At 39.4% G+C, this 18,682-nt stretch overlaps 1 protein-coding gene across 2 annotated transcripts in view; it reads left to right on the forward strand.

Annotated features, from left to right (window-relative positions):
• Positions 1–18,682, forward strand: part of PHACTR4 (phosphatase and actin regulator 4) — a 110,995-nt gene that overhangs the window by 15,186 nt on the left and 77,127 nt on the right. For both annotated transcript variants that reach the window (XM_075553132.1, XM_075553137.1), the window contains exon 2: positions 10,424–10,477. In XM_075553132.1, coding sequence (XP_075409247.1) covers positions 10,462–10,477 — 16 coding nt within the window. In that variant the 5' untranslated portion in view covers positions 10,424–10,461. The remainder of the gene's footprint in view (positions 1–10,423; positions 10,478–18,682) is intronic.

The raw sequence follows: 18,682 nt of genomic DNA on the forward strand, positions 1-18,682 counted from the left end.
AATTATGGCATCGTGCTAGTGATTAGATAGGGCTCTGAGGACCGGGCAAGTGTATTGTTGCTCTTCACAGCTGAAGGCAGACTACTTCTGGTGGTCCTTCTAAACAAGAATAGAGAAGAAAGTATTGGCCACATCAATAGCTGTTTACCAGGTACCAGGATGTGTGTGTGTGTGTGTGTGTGTGTGTGTGTGTGTGTGTGTGTGTGTGTGTGTGTGTGTGTGAGAGAGAGAGAGAGAGAGAGAGAGAGAGAGAGAGAGAGAGAGACCCCGACCACATCATCTGGAACTGTAGTTGCAATTAGATTAACCACCTGGTTAAGCTGTTGATAACGCACTGATCATTATCTGAGGTCCACCCACTTTCGTACAGACCACATAATCAAGTTGACTGGAGCTATTTCCGAAATCACCACCCTTGTACTCTTTAAGTCCTTGATGGTGGCACTAATTCTGCAGTTCTCCAGGAATGTATATTGCTTTTGGTTTACTATTTTCTTTTTTTAAAATCATTTTATTGGGGGCTCTTACAGCTCTTATCACAATCCATACATCCATCCCTTGTGTCCAGCACATTTGTACATATGGTGCCATCATCATTTTCAAAACATTTTCTTTCTATTTGAGCCCTTGGTATCAGCTCATTTGCCTGCCCCCACCCCCCATGAACCCTTGATAATTTATAAATTATTTTTCTCATGTCTTACACCGACTGCTGTCTCCCTTCACCTACCTTTCTGTTGTTTGTCCCTCTGGGAGGGGGTTATATATCAATCATTGTGATCGGTTCCCCCTTTCTCTCCTCACCTTCCTCTTACCCTCCTGCTATCGCTACTCTCATTGGTCCTGAAGGGGTTTACTATTTTCTAGATAGGGACAGTTCTAATGACTTTTGCTTGGCCCTTAGTATCATAGAAGCCTTTATTCCACATGTTAGGGATCTGTGGAAGTTCTGCCAGTCTGTTCGAATTTTGCATCCCAGAACTATGAAAACACTACAGGATAGGTTTTGGGATCCATTGGACCCACTGTGAGATGGACCTGACTATTAATAACTCCACCACCATACACCTTTACTCTGGTTAGTGGATCATAATGACATCTTGGGTCTCCTCTAATTAGTGTCTGTTCAGAGCCAGTGTCCAGTAACCTCTGGTTATTTCTTTTTCCTCCAATGAACAGCCCTCTCATGAAAGGCCAAAGATCCCTGTGATGAAAGAAAGATTAACTGTATACATTTTTGACAGTGTATGGAGTCCTTATTAAAGGGGACCTGACCTGCCTTCATTCATTCGTTTGTCTGTAAATTTTAAGTCAGGGAATTGATTGGAGGGACATGATTCTGATGAGTTAAACTCAACAGCTGTTCTCCTAGCCTAAGATTTTTTTTTTACTTGTACATATCAAGTCAGTATTTAGTATATGTACCTCTATTTCGCTTCTAGGGACATCATGACTAAGCATCCAGTGCCATAAGTCTATATGAGTCATCCTCTGATTATTGCTTTGACCTTTGCTGTCCATTATTGGTAGTTAAGCTCACCTTGTCTTGACTCTTTCACCATGGGGCCCAATCAGCCTCATGTAGTTGAGTGTCTTGATTCAATTGGGGCAGTTCCCACTGTCAAATCTATCTTATCTATCTGTCAACCTACCTACCTACCATCTAATTCTATCTCCTTCCCTCCTCTTTCTCTCTCTCTTTCTCATTGACTCAGTTCCAACTCATAGCAACCCTTTAGGACAGAGTAGACCTGCCCTTGTGGGTTTCCAAGACTATAAATCTTTATGGGAGCAGGAAGCCTCATCATTCTCTCCTGGAGTGGCTGGTAGTTTCCCATTGCTGAATGCCTGAATGTCTTTGGTGAAGTGCCTGTGTATGGTCCTCTGTGGAATTGGCCTTTTCTGGTTGAACAGTCATATGGTCTACTATACCAGGAATGACAAATTGGTGTTGTATGCATTGTCAAAATGGTCAAAACACCACCTTCCACAGCATTTCAAAATCTGTCTTTAAGTACACTGCTAATGCTTGGATAATTAGGAAGTTGCATGGGGGTCATATCTGACTTCCTGTCCTACAAAAGGGAATAGAGGAGTCCAACTCGACACCAGCCCAAGGCCAATTACTACAAGGCAGAGGTCAGACATGCCTCTACCCTCTATCTTTCTTTTAGCTATTCTGACACCACCTCTTCCTCCCACGGCACTCTGCTTCTCTACTGATTTCCGTAATCCAGTGGCTGCACAGAACTCAGACGATACTCATAATTATGGGAGTCCATTAGGGAAGTCAACCAAGATGTTTTTTAAAAAACACTCTTTTAAAACACACTGTAATCGAGTTGATGCTAACTCATAGCAACCCTATAAGACAGGGTAGAAATGCCCTGGTGGGTTTCCAAGACTGTAACTCTTTATGGGAGTAGAAAGCCCCATCTTTCTCCCATAGAGCTGCTGGTGGTTTTGAACTGCTGACTTTGCAGATAGCAGCCCAGTGCAAAACCACTGTGCCACCAGGGCCCCTAGGGAAGTCAACGGGTTACCATAAATCAGAATTGGAAGACATAAAGGATACAGTCATTTGTCTACAGTAGCAACTCCTCTCAAGCCAGAAACCGCATCACTTTCTGGTTCTTGCTCTCTCAGCCAATTGGTCCCTTAACCTCTGCTTTGTCCAGTGGGCCAGGAAGCCCACTGCTCTGCCTCATGGTCTCAGTGCTGCAGCTTCTGCTGCCTCCTCCACTTTAGACTAGCATCTCACACTGATGACTCTGCTGGTGGTTCTTCTTTCTCGATGGAGATTTCCTCTCCATGCTTCTGAGTTGGCTCATTCTTAAATATCCAATAGAATGACAAAGCTAATCAATTCCTGTTAGTGTTTCACACACCCTTTTGCATGGTATATATAACCAAGTTATATGGTGGGAGTACAAAAACGTGGATAGAAGAGCTACTCTCAATAGAAGAATAATTTCAGTTGACCACAGATCATAAATGGTTTATTTTTTAAATAAACATCAGCACAGCACAGATTCTTATGAGAAAGATGAAGTATGTCTCATATGTCCAACTTTCAAGCTGCTGTATCATCCCATCATCTGTAACATCTACTCCTCTTTTCTTTAGTATTCTCCCTCCTGTCTTTGGTTTCCATAATTTGCCGCAGCATTTTACAGAATTTAGAAGCTGTCAAGGAAATAGCACATGGTTCTAGGCTAGCAAGTCCCAAAGCCATGGGCCAGGTATCAAGCTGGAAGCTTCTCCTAACTCATGTGGATTTAGGAACCGAAAAACCCAACTCATCAAGTCAGATAACACGCTGATGGCTCACAAAGCTGCAGAAGCTGATGAATCAGGGCAGATTATAGGTTGCTGATTCAGAACCGGAGATCAGATGATTATTGGATGCAGATCATACCCTAAAGAAACGCCCCTTATCACAAAATGGTGCAAGGGTGTCACTAGAATACAGGTGACAAGGGCGGTAAGTAGAGTAAGGCAGTTGACTTGAATCTCTCAAGTATTGGGGTAAAACCAAACCAACTCACTGCCATCAAGTTGATTCTGACTCATGTGACCCTATAGGACAGGGTAGAATTGGCCTCATTGGTTTCCAAGATTGTAACTCTTTGTGAGGGTAGAAAACCTCATCTTTTCCCCCTTGTAGAGCAGCTGGCGGTTTCATACAGCTGACTTTGCGGTTAGCAGCCCAACCCATAACCCATTATGGCCCAGAACTCCTGCCAAGGGTAATTTGGATATATTATTATATATATAATCATTCTCAGTCAGTAAATACTGGTCAAACATTTAATTAACTCACCTCTGATGTGATGGCTATGAGTCAGTATTGATTCAATGGCAGGGAACTTGATTTTGAGTGAGAATGTGATACCTCAATTGTTTCTCTTTGGCGAGGGGTATTGATGATTTAGACAAGTAAGTGGATGGTGGTGAACTAGAGAACTATAAGAAGAATAACGGTGGCTGGGATGTACATAATAGTTGTTTTGTGTATTTTGAGTGGAAATTTGCGGATAACTAAGTGGGCATCTTTAGTGCATTGGGCCTCATTTATTCAATTATTACAGACTGAACATTCTTTCCTTGCACTATTCTAGATGTTGGACATATAGCAGTAAACAAGCAAAAAAATAGACAAAATCCCTGTCCTCAAATAACTTATATTTCAGTGGGAGGGGATAATAAATAAAGTAAAAAAATTAATTTATATAGTATGTTAACCCCAAAACTATCCATTGCCATGCAGTTAATTCTGTAAGAATGAGTACAAATTGCTCTTTATAGAGTTTCTGAGACTAAATTTTTACAGTTGCAGACAGCCTTGACGTTCTCTTGAGGAATGGTTTTGGGGTTGAACTGCTGACCTTGTAGTTAACAGCCTAACCCTTAAGCCATACACCACCAAGGATTCTTATGGTACTTGCTTTCTCAGAAGTAAGTGTGAACCTAGGAAACTGGAAAGGAATGCAAGGGCAGCCACCCAGTGATACTGGTGAATGCAATGCAAAGTAGGGTGATAAGAGGCTTTATTGAGGATATCATATTTGACCAAATACTTAAAGGAAGTAAGGAGCAGAATATCTGGGTGAAGAGCATTCCAGGCCAAGAAACTGCAAGGGCAAAGGCTGTGAGCACACATGGCAAATTCAAGGAACAACCAGGAGATTCACCTGCCTGGAATTAAAGGGGGAAGGGAGGTATAGTTAAAGTAGATGGGGATTGTAATAGGACCTTACCTATGTCTCCTAAAGCTGAAAGCAAAGGATTCCTCCAGCAAGACACTCTTCTGTTTGTGATTCTCTTGGTACAAAAGTGTCTTCTTCTTTTAAAAAAAAAGAAGTTTTATTGACATACAGTTCACAAATTGTAACTCAACTAGCCCAGGATCATGACTCTATATAGTGATAATGTGATTAACATTTTATTGGTTTTGCCTTCCCAGTCTGCCAGTAAATCTCACATTGTTTTTCTTAACCATCTTCAGATTTTTAATACTTCATTATTATTGCCATGGCATTTATCCATTAAACATTTATTGGGTGCCACCTACATTATGAAACCCACGTGGTGACTTCAGGTCTGTTACCATGAGAGGTCAGAAAACGTGTATACTTTATGTGTGTGATGACTACAAACCTTATTAGACCCTTCTCTTTAGTTTTTTTTCATATTTGTTTATGGAAAGTTAGCACTTATTTGACTTCTCAGCTAGTGTATTTTCTTCACGATTATCTTGAAGATTACAATGAACATTTTCACTTAAACTATCTAGCTTACATTGATACCAACTTAATTTCACTAGTATGTGAAAACTACCATAAAACTCCATTCCAAATTAAATCTTTATCTGTTAAAACTGTCCAATTCCATTTTATAATTATTGCTTTCAGCAGTTGTATTTTAAATCAGGTGGAAGAATGTCAATTGCAAATTGATACTGTTTTTTACTCATATATTTGCTGCGCTCTTTGCTTCTTTTCTGCAGGCTCAGTTTACTGTTTGGTGACCTTAAGTGACATAGTCTCTCAGTTTTTATTTTATTTTCTCATTTTTGACATTTTTGTTGCAATTGAGAACATACAGCAAAAATATATGCTAATTTGGCAGTTTCTGCATGTACAATTCAGTGGCATTGATGACATATTTTTGCGTCGTGCATCCATTCTCACCCTTCTGGGTAGTTCTTCCCTATTAACATAAGCTCACTGCCCTCTAAAGTTCTTATCAAATCATTTTATTTGACTGCATATTTGAAAAAGAAAACAAAATTCACTACCGTCAAGTTAATACTGGTTCCTAGCAACTCTTATGGGACAGGGTAGAACTGCCCATGAGTTTCCTAGACTATAACTGTTTTCTGGAGTAGAAAGCCCCAGCTTTCTCCTGAGGAACGGCTGGTGGTTTTGAACTGCTGGCCTTGTGGATTGCAGCTGAATCCATAACCACTCTACCACCAGGCCTCCGATAAGTTCCACATAGCTACTTCTTAAAAGAACATCATGTTCCAGGCAGACCTATTTTGTTAGTCAAGCTAAACTGCTGTATGGTTTTAAGAAGACGTCAAAGGATGTTCCCATTCCATCCCCCAACAGTTTTATTGGCAAATGATTCCCATATCGGACAATTCAGTAGTCCAGTCAATCAAGAAGAGTTGTACATTCATCAGCACATGCAGTTTTAGAACATTTTCTTCATTCTCCTTCTCATCGTTGTTAGCTTCCCACTTCCCTTTCAGGGGATGTTTTGGTTTAAGGATTAAAGATTATCTCTTGTTTTTGAGGGATATTTTCCCTGGATATAGACTTCTTGATTGGGATTCTTTTTAAATTACTTTAAGTATGTCATTCTGGCTTCCATGTTCTCTGATAATTACTCTTTTCATCTTTTTCCTTTTGTGTGATAAGATGCTTTTCTCTTGCTGCTTTGTCTTTTTATAATTGGCTCTCAAAGCTTTCGGTACTGATTTCTTTTAGTTTATCCTATGTGGATAGTGTTAAGTTTTATGCTTGGTAGATTAGTGTTTTTTCCACAAATTTGAGGCAATTTTGGCCTATATCTTTCCTTCTCTGTCAGGGAACACACCTATTATACATTTGTTTATACTCTTGATGATGTCCTACTGGTCTCTGAAAACTGTCCATTTTTCTTTCATGTTTGCTAATTCTTCTGCCAAAGCAAATCTGCTGTTGAGCCTACTTTGTGAATTTCTCGATTTAGTTATTGCGATTTTCAAGTGCAGAATTTATTTTTAATATCCTGTATGTATAATTTTTAGCTCTTTACTGTGTTCTTGTATGTGGCCATTAATGTGTATTCCGTAGGTTTATTGCTGCGGTTGTTAGGTGCAGTCCAGTTGTCATAGAGCAATAGCAGAGTACGTTTAGGAAAAGCTGAAGGGATTTGTGGAGGGATAGAGTGACTTGCAGATTGGAGTTGCACAGAGCAACCAGGCAGTTAGAACATGCCAGAGTTTTCAAAGTACCTCATAGGCATTACATTTCCCAGTTTTCCCATTTTCATTGTGTTGATCAGACTTTTGGTCGCTCCAACTGATTTCCCTGTCTCTTGCAGTTGTGATATTAAACAGTTGCCACTGATGGTTTTAGAAAAACACCCCTAGGATCAGGTTATTCAAAAGCAGGAAGCTTGGAAGGGAGCTTTTCTGGGTATCGCCAGACAGTTATCTGAGGTTAGGATTTTTAGAGAGCTCCAAGCTTGTTCAGACTCTCACCAGTGATGACTAGGCTTCTGGTTTTCACAACAAACCCTGGTGATGTAGTGGGTTACTAGGTGGACTGCTGGCCACAGGATCAGCAGTTCAAAACCACCCAGCGGCTTTGAGGGAGTAAGATGAGGCTTTCCACTCTTCATAAAGAGTTACACTCACAGAAACCCACAGGCAAAGTTCTACCCTCCTCCTCCCCCTGACCAAAATAGGACACTATAAGTCAGAAATGACTCTTCAATGCGTTTGTTTGTGGTAGTTGTGAGCTGTTGGTTTTCAAGACTGTGCACGGCTCAGGAGAGGGAAATGGAGCTAGGCAAGTTAAAATATAAGACCGCTTATACCACTCTTAACTATAATTCAGCTGGTTTGGTTTTTATTTTAATAAATACTCCTGAGCTGTTGGCTAATTTCAGTTCTGCAAAAAGTTTTTGACAGTTTTTAATGTATTTGCATTGTCTTTATGAAGAAATAAGTTTTGGAAGTTCTTATTCTGTCATTCTAAACATGCTCCCCTCTCGCTTAGCTTCTTAGCTTTTTACCAATCAAAATAATTCTATGGACACTTAGAAAAAATACATAGTTCCTTCAAGGCAAATAACCAATTTTAAATAAAGTCTTCACCAAAGAGTGACTTGCATTGTGGGTGGTCCTACACTTTGTTCATATTTTCCTATTACCCTTTTCCAGCAAATTCACATGTATCTTAGCTTCTCATAGGAAGTAAAAGCAGATGCTAAGGTGTATGTAAATGCTTCCATGCATTATAACATTGGTTGAAAGGAAAACTGATATTCTCAGTGTGTTCATTGATGGTATGACACATTTCTAGTATACTTCTATCTTGTAAATAGCATATGAAATGACTTTCTCATAAAATATGTGTAGAATTTACCTGCCTTAACTATAACATAACTCACTAAAATTTTATCTCTAGAATTTTCAGATATTCCTTGTTTATGGTGATTTATAGGATGAGGCTTTTCTCAGCAGGTTAGTTTTCCTTTTTAAAATGAACTGGCTTCATTTTCAAATTATAAGTAGCACTGAAATATTTATTGAGTGGTATAAGTTGCAGTTCACTGGCATATCCTCTCACAGTCAATGCGGTAGCTCAACTTACTGTTTGTTAGTGAAAGAAAATTTGAAGAAGATGGGTAATTGACAGTTTGTGGCACATTCCTCTACCCTCTTTTAATCTTTTCTTTTAAAAAAATTTGTTTTACTACTATGCACATGAATAAAACTCTATATCCATTTACTAATACCTACTGATACCAGTCAAGTATTTGTTGAATAAATGGTTCAAGCAGTGTACTTGAATATAAAAAAAAATGTTTCTTCTAGTCCCTTAAGTCTTTATTCACCTTCAGATCTTTTCAGAATCAACATATATAACAAATAATACAAATTCTACCAGGTTTCTGGGATCATATAACACATTCATCCAATTCTTTTGAAAGCTGGCAAAGGTGAAATTGTGGTGGTATTGGATACAATACACAACATTATGTCTAGTGTGGTCTAATTTCGAGTTAAAGGTAAGAGTCATGTACATCATGTAAAAAGGCCATGTGGTTTTAACTCATGATTTGTGATTTATTCACTTGGTACTAGCAGACCTTGTCATATTCCTGATACTAGGAGGGAAATCAGCTTTCACCATTAAGTAATATGTTAGCAGTGGATGTTTTTGAGGTACCCTCTCTTTTATTTCCAGATTACTAAGTACTGGGTTTTGTTTTGTTTTCATTTCATGAAGGTTATTAGATTTTGACAATGACTCCTTCTCCCTGCATCTTTTGAGATAACCATAGGAGTTTTGTCACTTACTCTTTTTTTAAATTCATTTTATTAGGGGCTCATACAGTTCTTTTCACAATCCGTACATACATCATTTGTGTCCAGCACATTCGTATATATGTTGTCATCATTCTCAAACCACCTGCTTTCTACTTTGAACCCTTGGTATCAGCTCCTCATTTCCTCCCTCCCTCCCTGAGTCCCCCTCCCCCTGAACCCTTGATAATTTATAAATTATTATTATTTTATCGTATCTTACACCATCCAACGTCTCCCTCACCCACTTCTCCGTTGTCCATCCCCCAGGGAGGAGGTTATATGTAGACCTTGTCATCTGTTCTCCCATCCTCCCTCGCCTTCTCTTCACCCTCCTGATATCGCCACTCTCACCACTGGCACTGAGTGGTTCATCAATCCAGGATTCTCTGTATTTCCAGTTCCTGTCTGTGCCAGTGTACATCATCTGGTCCAGCTGGATATGTAAGGTAGAATTGGGATCATGATAGTGGGGGGGAGGAAGCATTTAAGAACTAGAGGGAAACTGTGTATTTCATCGTTTGCTACACTGCACTCTGACTGGCTTGTATCCTCCCTGTTGTCCTTTATTCTTTTGATATGGTATATTACATTAATTTATTTTCAGTTGTTGAACCAACCTCGTATTACAGAAATAAAACAAGTTTCATGGAGTATTTATAATTCTCTTTATATAATGCTGGATTAGATTTCTAATTTATTTTTGTACTTTTGTTTTATTTTCACACTTGAACATACTAAACTTATAGCTTGCTGAACCTGTATCTAAGACAACTTCTGTTTTTATGAGGCAAAACCAGGTCCCTCTTCTAAGATGTCCCTCGCATTCTTTTTCAGGTGTTTATGAAGGTTAAAAATAGATATATATGTATATATATTTTGGAAACACCATTATGGCCTTATGCTGATGGACTCCCTTCATCCAGATGATTTGTCTGTCTTATTTTTATTCTATTTAAAATTTAATAGATAAAATTAAAAATGTAATAGATGTTCCCTGTGACAACAAAAAACCCATACATTCACTTACCGTACACTCTAACAAATTCAAATTGAAAATTAGAAAGGAAACTAATGTAAGGAAACTGACAATGATAGATTTTAAAAAGAAAATTAGCTTTAAATGTTATGTGAGATTTTGTTATTTATTTGTATATAACCCTGTCTTTAAAATAATGCCCAGTTTGTAGCATTTATATATAAGTGGTATATTCCTATAATGTTCTAGTTTTAAACTGTAATTACTGTCACTATTGGGCTTGTTTTTTAGCAAACAAGCAGATCGTAATAAAAGTATGCCTTTTAATTATCTCATTTACTTTTTTATCTTTTTAGAAATTATACCCCACCTCCTTAAACTGGTTAACAGTGGCATGGAAGATCCATTTGGTGAGTATGACTTGCATTTTTCTTATTAAATGATTTTTGTGCTTTTTTTTATCACCTGGGTTGAACCTGTAAGAGTAAGTTAAATTTATTCCTCTTCAGTATGCCACTACCCAGAATAAATAGTTCTTCAGCTTTTGATATCATGATCCCTTTTATACTCTTAAAAATGTTTGAAGGCCCCAGGCAACTTTTGTTTGTGTACCTTATTTATTAATACTTAATCTATTATTAATTTAAATGGAGACATTAGAATCTTTATTCATTATAGAGCAACATTAATAAACCTATAGTATGTTACATAAAATAACATAACCTTGTAAAGGAAAGTGGCATTGTTTTGCATCCAATGTCAGGTATAGGAAAAGACAGCCAAATGTTCATAACAGCACCTGTGTTCAATATTTGTGGTATCACACTCCATGGAACCTCTGGAAAATCCACCCTATGGCTGGGAAATAATGAGAATGAAGAAGGCAAATAGCATCTCGGTGTTTTTATGAAAAGTAGTTTTTTGCTTGCAGACTCCTGGAAGGTTCTCAGAGACCTGCAGGAGAACCCAGGCCACATTTTGACAGCTGTTGCTCTAGAATGTTAGTTATTTCAAATAAAACCAAGAACGATTGGGCAAGTTAAAATGAGAAACTTAAAATTCCCTCACCTGAAATAAATTTCACTCAGTAATCTGTACTTCCACTTGGTTAGAAATTTGCTTTGTTGATACGACAGTATGAATAGTGTTGTCTAGTTCTCTGTTAGGACTTAGTCCATTGAAAGGAACCATAGTAAAAGGTATATTTCCAACTGTTTAACCTGTACTTTATAGTCCATCGAAATTAATTCTTTTTAAAGCTGCTATTGTATTGCTTTCAACTCATGGTGACTGACCCTTTGTATGTCAGGGTAAATTGTGCCCTATAAGATTTTCCGTATCTGTGACTCTTAGTAAGCAGATTGTTAGGTCTTTCTTCTGGTGGACTCAAACCGTCCACCTTCGATAAATAAATAGCAAGCTCATTATCTGCACCACTCAGACATGTTGTTATTAGGTACTGTTGATTCAGTTTTAACTCAGAGTGACTCTTTGTACCATAGAATGAAACACTACCGAGTCCTGCAGCCCATTCTTGCATTCACTGTGCCCATCCATCTTGTCCAGGATCTTTCTCTATTTTGCTGTCACTCTTTTACTGAGCATGATGTTCTTCTCCAGATCAGGAGGGACTAGTCCCTCCTGATAATGTACCCAAAGTAGCTGAGATGAAATCTCACCTTCCTTGTCTCTAAGGAACATTCTGGCTGTAATTCTTCCAAGACAGATTTGTTTGTCCCTGTTACTTTCAACATCAGTTCTTCACTCTTCCTTTTTCTGTGTCCAACTTTCACAAATGCATATGAAGCAATTAAAAATACCATGGCTTGGGTCAATTCCTAGAGCCTTGTTTGGGCTAGTGTTTTTAGTGCAGTTTGGACCTCTTCCTTCAGTGCCATTGGTTCTTGATCATATGTAAGGAAATATAAATCTAGATAGAAATAGCTTTAATATGAAAGAAACTTCAAAAATTATGAGAAAATTCCATTATCTTTTGATACCATTTTCCTACAAACTTTTTAAAGCCCTCTCCCCAACCCTGCCCTCAGTATAGACCCTTTTGACCCCAAAGTCAACTATAGCTCACACTCTAATGACTCTTATCTCAAAGTGATATATTGTAAAATGGAAGTCCTTCCCATTTAAAATAGGCCTCCCTAAAAAATTTCATCAGAGAGGGAGTTTTCTTTTTAGCCTCAGCCTGCTGAAGGAAATATTTTATTCAAGAATTTGTGATTCTTTGTCATAAAGGAAAAAGTTTGAACTTGCTTTATACCACTATAACTTGAAGATAGCGAAATGCATATGTGCTGTTACTTATATGTCCAATTGCTTACTAGTATTAATAATTAGGTAGCTACAATAAATAACTTTGGTCTTGCTATGAGAAGACTGTTGTGGAAAACCTTACACAATCAAAATTTCCCCTCTCATCTCTAGCACCTTTCCTCCTTAGCTAATCAATGATAACCTTCATTTGAACACTAGAGGGCAGTCACTGCTTTTAGTCTTGTTTGTAGTTAAGTTCTTGGGATTTTTACTCATGAAGTATTTAGTCAACTGAAGTAAATTGGCAACAGGTTCTAAAGTGTAGGTTCCTATATTTAAACAGCAATACACTGTGGTAGTGGATGGACTTTGGGCCTCTGCTCATATCCTCCATCGATACAAGAACACTTTGTTTTAACCAATCAGCAGTTTGAGATATTCACCCTTCGGACACATTCGCTGAAGACAAAACAGGTGCATAAGCAAATGTGAAGAGGGTGGATGGTGCCCGGCTATTAAAAGATACACTGTCTGGGATCTTAAAGGCTTGAAGTTACACAAGCCGCCATTTATCAGTGAAGCACCAAGCCCACATTGGAAGAAGCACACCACTGGTGCAATCATGAGGAGTCATAGGGACCGGGGTAATAGGCATCAGCAGACACATAACAAACAAAGACATTGTTAAGAACGAGGGGAACTGGAGCGGAGCTCCAAAGCCCATCTGTAGATAGTGGAACAATCTCCCCACAGAGGGCCCACAGGGAGGGGATGAGTCACCATGGTGCAGTAAAGCATCAGTGAAACACTGTATTCCTCTGGTTCCTTGAGACTTCCTCACACACACACCCCACCACCACCACCATGACCCCAGTGCTGCTTCCCAGTTCAGACTGGACTGGAACATGTACAGAGGTATAGAAAGGGATGGGAGCTCATGACACGACACACAGAATCCAGGAGTGGGAATGGTGATGCCGGAAGGGTAGGGGGAAGAGGGTGAGAGGAAAGGAGAAAGGGGGGAAAGATCGCAATGATCGACACATAACCATGCACCCCTCTACAGGGGGAGGAACAACAGAAAACGGGGGATGGGAGACAGTGGTCAGTGTGAGAGATGAAAATAACAACGTACAATCTATTGGGGGTCATGAGGGTTGGGGGAGGGGGAGAAAAAAGCGGATACTGAGGGCTCAATAGAAAGTGAACGTCTAGAAGAGAATGAGGACAACATATGTATTAACATGTCTGATTCAACTGATGTTTAGATTGTGGTAAGAGTTGTATGAGCCCCCAATAAAATGATTTTTAAAAAAGAAAGGTGCTTTTGATTGTTTGCTGTAAAAGGCAAAAATTTGTGTTCTGTGCCTATTAGATGAGATTTTTCTTTTTCATTTTAAATTCTGGAGTTTAGATTATCTAATGTTCATCATAATGTAGACATAGGATAAAATGGTTCATAAGGGTAAGTAAAATTATTTCTGTAAAATCATTAAAATTTTCATTTAATTCCATCAAGATGTCAAAATGTGAAGCTGTGTTTCTCATTATGTCTTCTATCTAGGTTATATACTTCTGAATTCTGTTTCCATTTCGCTAACCATTTCCCAAAGAATGTTTGTGCTCCTCAGTTTACACCATGTCAAAGCAGCAGTTTTGGCATCCTTGAGGGACTTAAATTATGCTCCTTAAAAATTTTCTTTGAGAACAAAAAATCCTATCATTGTAAATGAAGGTGAGTGCAGAGTGTAGACCCAAAGCCCATCTGTGGGCAACTGGAAAACCCCCTACTGATGGGTCATGGGGAGGAGACAAGCCAGTTAGGTTGCAGAGTAGCAACAATGAAACATACAACTTTTCTCTAGTTCTTAAATGCTTCCTCCCCACTCCCACTCCCCCACTATCATGATCTGAATTCTACCTTGCAAGTCTGACTAGACCAGAGGATGTACACTGGTACAGATAGGAACTGGAAACACAGAGAATCTAGGGCGGATGATCCCTCCAGGACCAGTGGTGTGAATGGTGATACTTGGAGGATAGAGGGAGGGTGGGTTGGAAAGAGGGAACTGATTATAAGGATCTACATGAGACCTCCTCCCTGGGGCGTGGACAATAGAAAAGTGGGTGAAGGGAGACATCAGACAGGGCAAAATATAACAAAATAATAATTTATAAATAATCAAGGGCTCATAAGGAAGGGGGGAGCAGGGAGGGAGGGGGAAAAATGAGGACCTGATGCCAGGAGCTTAAGTGGAGAGCAAATGTTTTGAGAATGATGAGGGCAATGAATATACAGATGTGCTTTACACAATTGATGTATGTATGGATTGTGATAAGGGTTGTATGAGCTCCTAATAAAACGATTAAAAAGAATTGTATGAGCCCCCAATAAAATGATTTTTTTAAAAAAGGTCTTCGAGTTTGAGAAACAAAAAGAAGTTTGACAGGGCAAATCAGGACAGTAGACTGGGTGAGGTAAGTTACCCAACAAAATTTTCTTAGCACAGCCCGTGCGACCCTCAAAGAGAAGGGACATTGTTGGAATACAAAAGAATTCATCAGCGCAAATTTTCTTTTTCCTTATCGGTGCAGTTTTCATTTTTCTTAAAACTTCTTCCAAAAAAAAAAAAAAACAACTTCTTCCTAATAAATTCCCTATGGAAATCCTACCAAGGAAATATGTCAGTATTAACCTCTTTGGAGTCCCTAGAAACTCATCCTAGACCATGGCGGCGGCAGCCTTGACTCGGTTCTGCTGAGTCTAGCAAGTTCATGTTCACTTACGCCCCTTTGAGAGGCACGTGGAGTGCACGAGGACCTTCCTCCAGGTGGTCAGCTACTGAAAAGGTCCGCCCCCACCAATCGCAGCTGCTGGGTGATTGCGGATGTGAGATATGATGGCTTTGAGCCCTGCGTGGATGTGCTATTCAGACAGACACCACCTGATGATGCTCAGCTGCCACCTCACCGCCTTGGCCTGACAAGTGTGGGCTGACAGTAGGGAAGGGCTGGCAGTGAGGCATCCCGCTGACAGATCTCAGCCTGAGACTGGATCACTTAGCTAGGAAGAATCTAACCTCATCAGTCACATCACTCTGTGGAGGGCCACGAAGCACATCCTTGTCCCCCACACCCGACACCACCAAAGGAAAAAGGCCTGCGATTGCACTTCCAACCAGTGTTTCTGAGAAGGGTTTGGGCAAACTTGAATTTCATTTTCATACGATCACATGCAGCTTGATCCTTTTGAATTTGACTTCTACCGCACACTTGTGATAGGAACCCAGGAACCTAATGCAGTGCTGTTCCCTTAGCTTTATCTTTGTGAACACTCCTCCTCTTGGGTCTTAATTCTCCTCAGCATGTTTAATCTTCAGTTACCTGAGTAGGTTTCTCTTCTAATAGGTTTATGCTTTCCTCTTTTTATTACTTTTTTATTTCATATGCTTCTAGGAGTTTTGCAGTCTTTCATAACGAGAATTCTCTGGAGTTGATCCTTGCATTTTGTTGGCTCTCATCCAGATTTCTGTGCTATAGGTTCATAACTCCTGTTACATGCTACTAATCCCCACTCCTACCTCCCCCCCCCAAAAAAAAATCCCACCAGTACGCCTTGTCCAAAATCGATTTTTATATGTATGAGGGGACTTCTAAAAGATTGTGAAAAAGGAAATGAAAAGATAATGGAACTTGTTCATGAACTTTTTGAAGCTCTTTCATATACTTGTGTCTTTTCTAACCTCTTTCCTTGTTGAGGCACTTCATCTGCTCAGCCACCTGGCCTAGAATCCATGCCACTACTTCTGCTCTCTCCATTTTCCTGACTCTTCGGTCAGTCTATCAAAAAGACTGCTTTAAACAAAAGCTCCTGAAGTGTTTTCTCATTCCATTCACTCTCTGGCACTCTTGCACTTGCACTCTTTATCCGAATCATTGTTGCTCCTGTGAATTTTATCTTTCCAAAACACATCACTGGTTTTATCTCTACTATTGTCTGTTTCAAGAAGCAGCCATAGTTTTCTTTCATGCTGCATTACACTGTTAATTGAATCATAAAGAGAATACAGGAGGTTAAATCATCCTTTTTAAAAAAAACCCTGAAATAAAGAAATATTTGAGTAGGGGGGAAAAGGGGCACTGTCTGGATTGGACCCTGGGCCTTGTTCTCTCAGTCATATAGGTGAATCCAAGATTCATCCCCAGTTAAAATTCGTATGGTAGAATTGTCTTCATTGGCTTAGAGCTTGCTGGAAACATGAACTCTTTGAGCTTAGCTGAGCTTTGTGCAATGTTTTTGGCATCTATTGAGCCAAAAGCTTGCTGAGTCCAAGAGTTTACTTACTGTGTTAGTCTGGGTAGAATAGAAAAATCCATGGACACATGTATTTAAGAAAGAGATTTATATACAAGAGCAATTGAACATTGAGAAAACATCCCAGCCCAGTTCAGATTAAGTCCATAAGTCCAATATTAAACCATATGTCCGATACCAATCTATAAAGTCCTCTTCAGATACATGCAATGATGCCAAATGTAGAAGATCACAGGCCAATGGGTAGAAAGTCTGGATCCAATGGCATTGGAAACATCTCAATGCTGGCAGGGGTTTCTGCTTGGCTTCTCCAGTACCCAGGGCTCCATCAGAGTGGGTCCATGTGTCTTGTCAGCTGCTATGTCTCCCTGGGTCTGAGCAGAGTCTCCCACCTCCAAAGAGGAAATACTGGAATTCCCAGAATCCTTAGGGGAAGGCTATGCCCATACAGAAGCCTCATTGGCTATGATCTGATTGACAGACGACCCCACTCCTTCACACTTAATCCCTAAATTGACAATTATATAATTACCACATTTACAATAAAAAATGCCAAACTACGTAAACTTCCAGGCTCAATAATTACCGCATCAGTTTCTGGACTCTTCCACCAATTTCTGGAATTCCGTCACCATTTCTTCATGGAGTTTGACCATCTTGCTTTTTTTATCTTTGATGTCTTCCCGACTTTCCTTACAACACTTGATCCAACTAAACATTGGTTTATGTGGATTATATGCCTGTAAACTTGTTGCAAAACTTTGGTGATGTGGGAAGATGTCCACTTGGGTTTTGTCAAAATTTTGATATTTGCCTTGACCTCGAAATTCCTTTTTCCATGATACAGAAAGTATCCTTTTGGGGGGAATGCACACGGATGAAACTAAGACAAGTGTATTGCTGAGAGAACTTGCCTGCAGTCATCCACTGATAGCAGATGCATGCTTAAAAACGTTTTGTTTGCAACACACCGGTACATGCGTGAACTGGAACCCTAGTGCAGTACATTTTGACTTTCCCTCCTACATGTTATCTTTACTGGTTTTCTTACAACTTATGAAGTTTGCTGGGTTATGGTACACTCAGTGCCATTTAACAAAGAAAAGAATTCTTGATTGCAAACTTAATTTAAAGTAACTGAGATTTTTACCCATTAAATTGCAGTGAAACAGACCAAAGGTCTTTAGGATCTTTCTTACATGGACAGATGAGGTGAGGCCAAGAAAACAAGAGGAAACAGGGTCAGGGGGAGCACTGAGAAAACAGATTTAGTTGTGGGACTGGTCCGTTTGAAGGAAGCCAAATAGTTCCATGTGTAGGGACCTAAGAGAATGTTGAACTTTATGCTTAGTTTGGGGAAGATGTGGTCTGATCAAGCTGAAAGGGTGTATCCTATTGTGAAACATGTAACTAATTACCTTGAGCCCAATTAATGGCAACCCCATCCATATGTGTCAAAGTAGAACTGTGCTCCATATAACTTACAATGGCTGATATTTCATAAGTAGATTGCCAATTCTTTCTTCCAAGACACCATTCAGTCACTTCCCATTCACAGCAACCCTACAGGACAGGGTAGAATTGCCCCTGTGGGTTTCTGAGACTATAAATCTTTCAGGAGTTGAAAGTCCCTTCTTTCTCACTGGGAGCTACTGCTGGTTTTGGAATGCTGATCTTGTAGTTAGCAGTCCAATGTGTAACCACCAGGACTCCTGGCAGGGAACATTAATGTATGCCTATTTCTTTGAATAAAATTGCTAGTTCTTATGGTAGTTCTTTGTTTAGTTTTTTGAAGACCTACCAGAAAAAAAATGTTTTTGATAGTGGCTGTACCAGTTTACACTTCTACCATTAGTGTACAAGGGTTGTGGTATGCCTACATCTTTGCCAACACATCTTTTACACGTTAGAAAAAAATAGTAATAATAAAGTAACTATCCTAGTGGGTCTGAAATGGTATCTCATTATAGTTTTGATCTGTATTTCTGTGACATTGAGAATCTTTTCTTGCCCTTGTTAATTATTTATATAT

Source organism: Tenrec ecaudatus, chromosome 1 (genome assembly GCF_050624435.1).
Source record: "Tenrec ecaudatus isolate mTenEca1 chromosome 1, mTenEca1.hap1, whole genome shotgun sequence".
Taxonomy (NCBI): domain Eukaryota; kingdom Metazoa; phylum Chordata; class Mammalia; order Afrosoricida; family Tenrecidae; genus Tenrec; species Tenrec ecaudatus.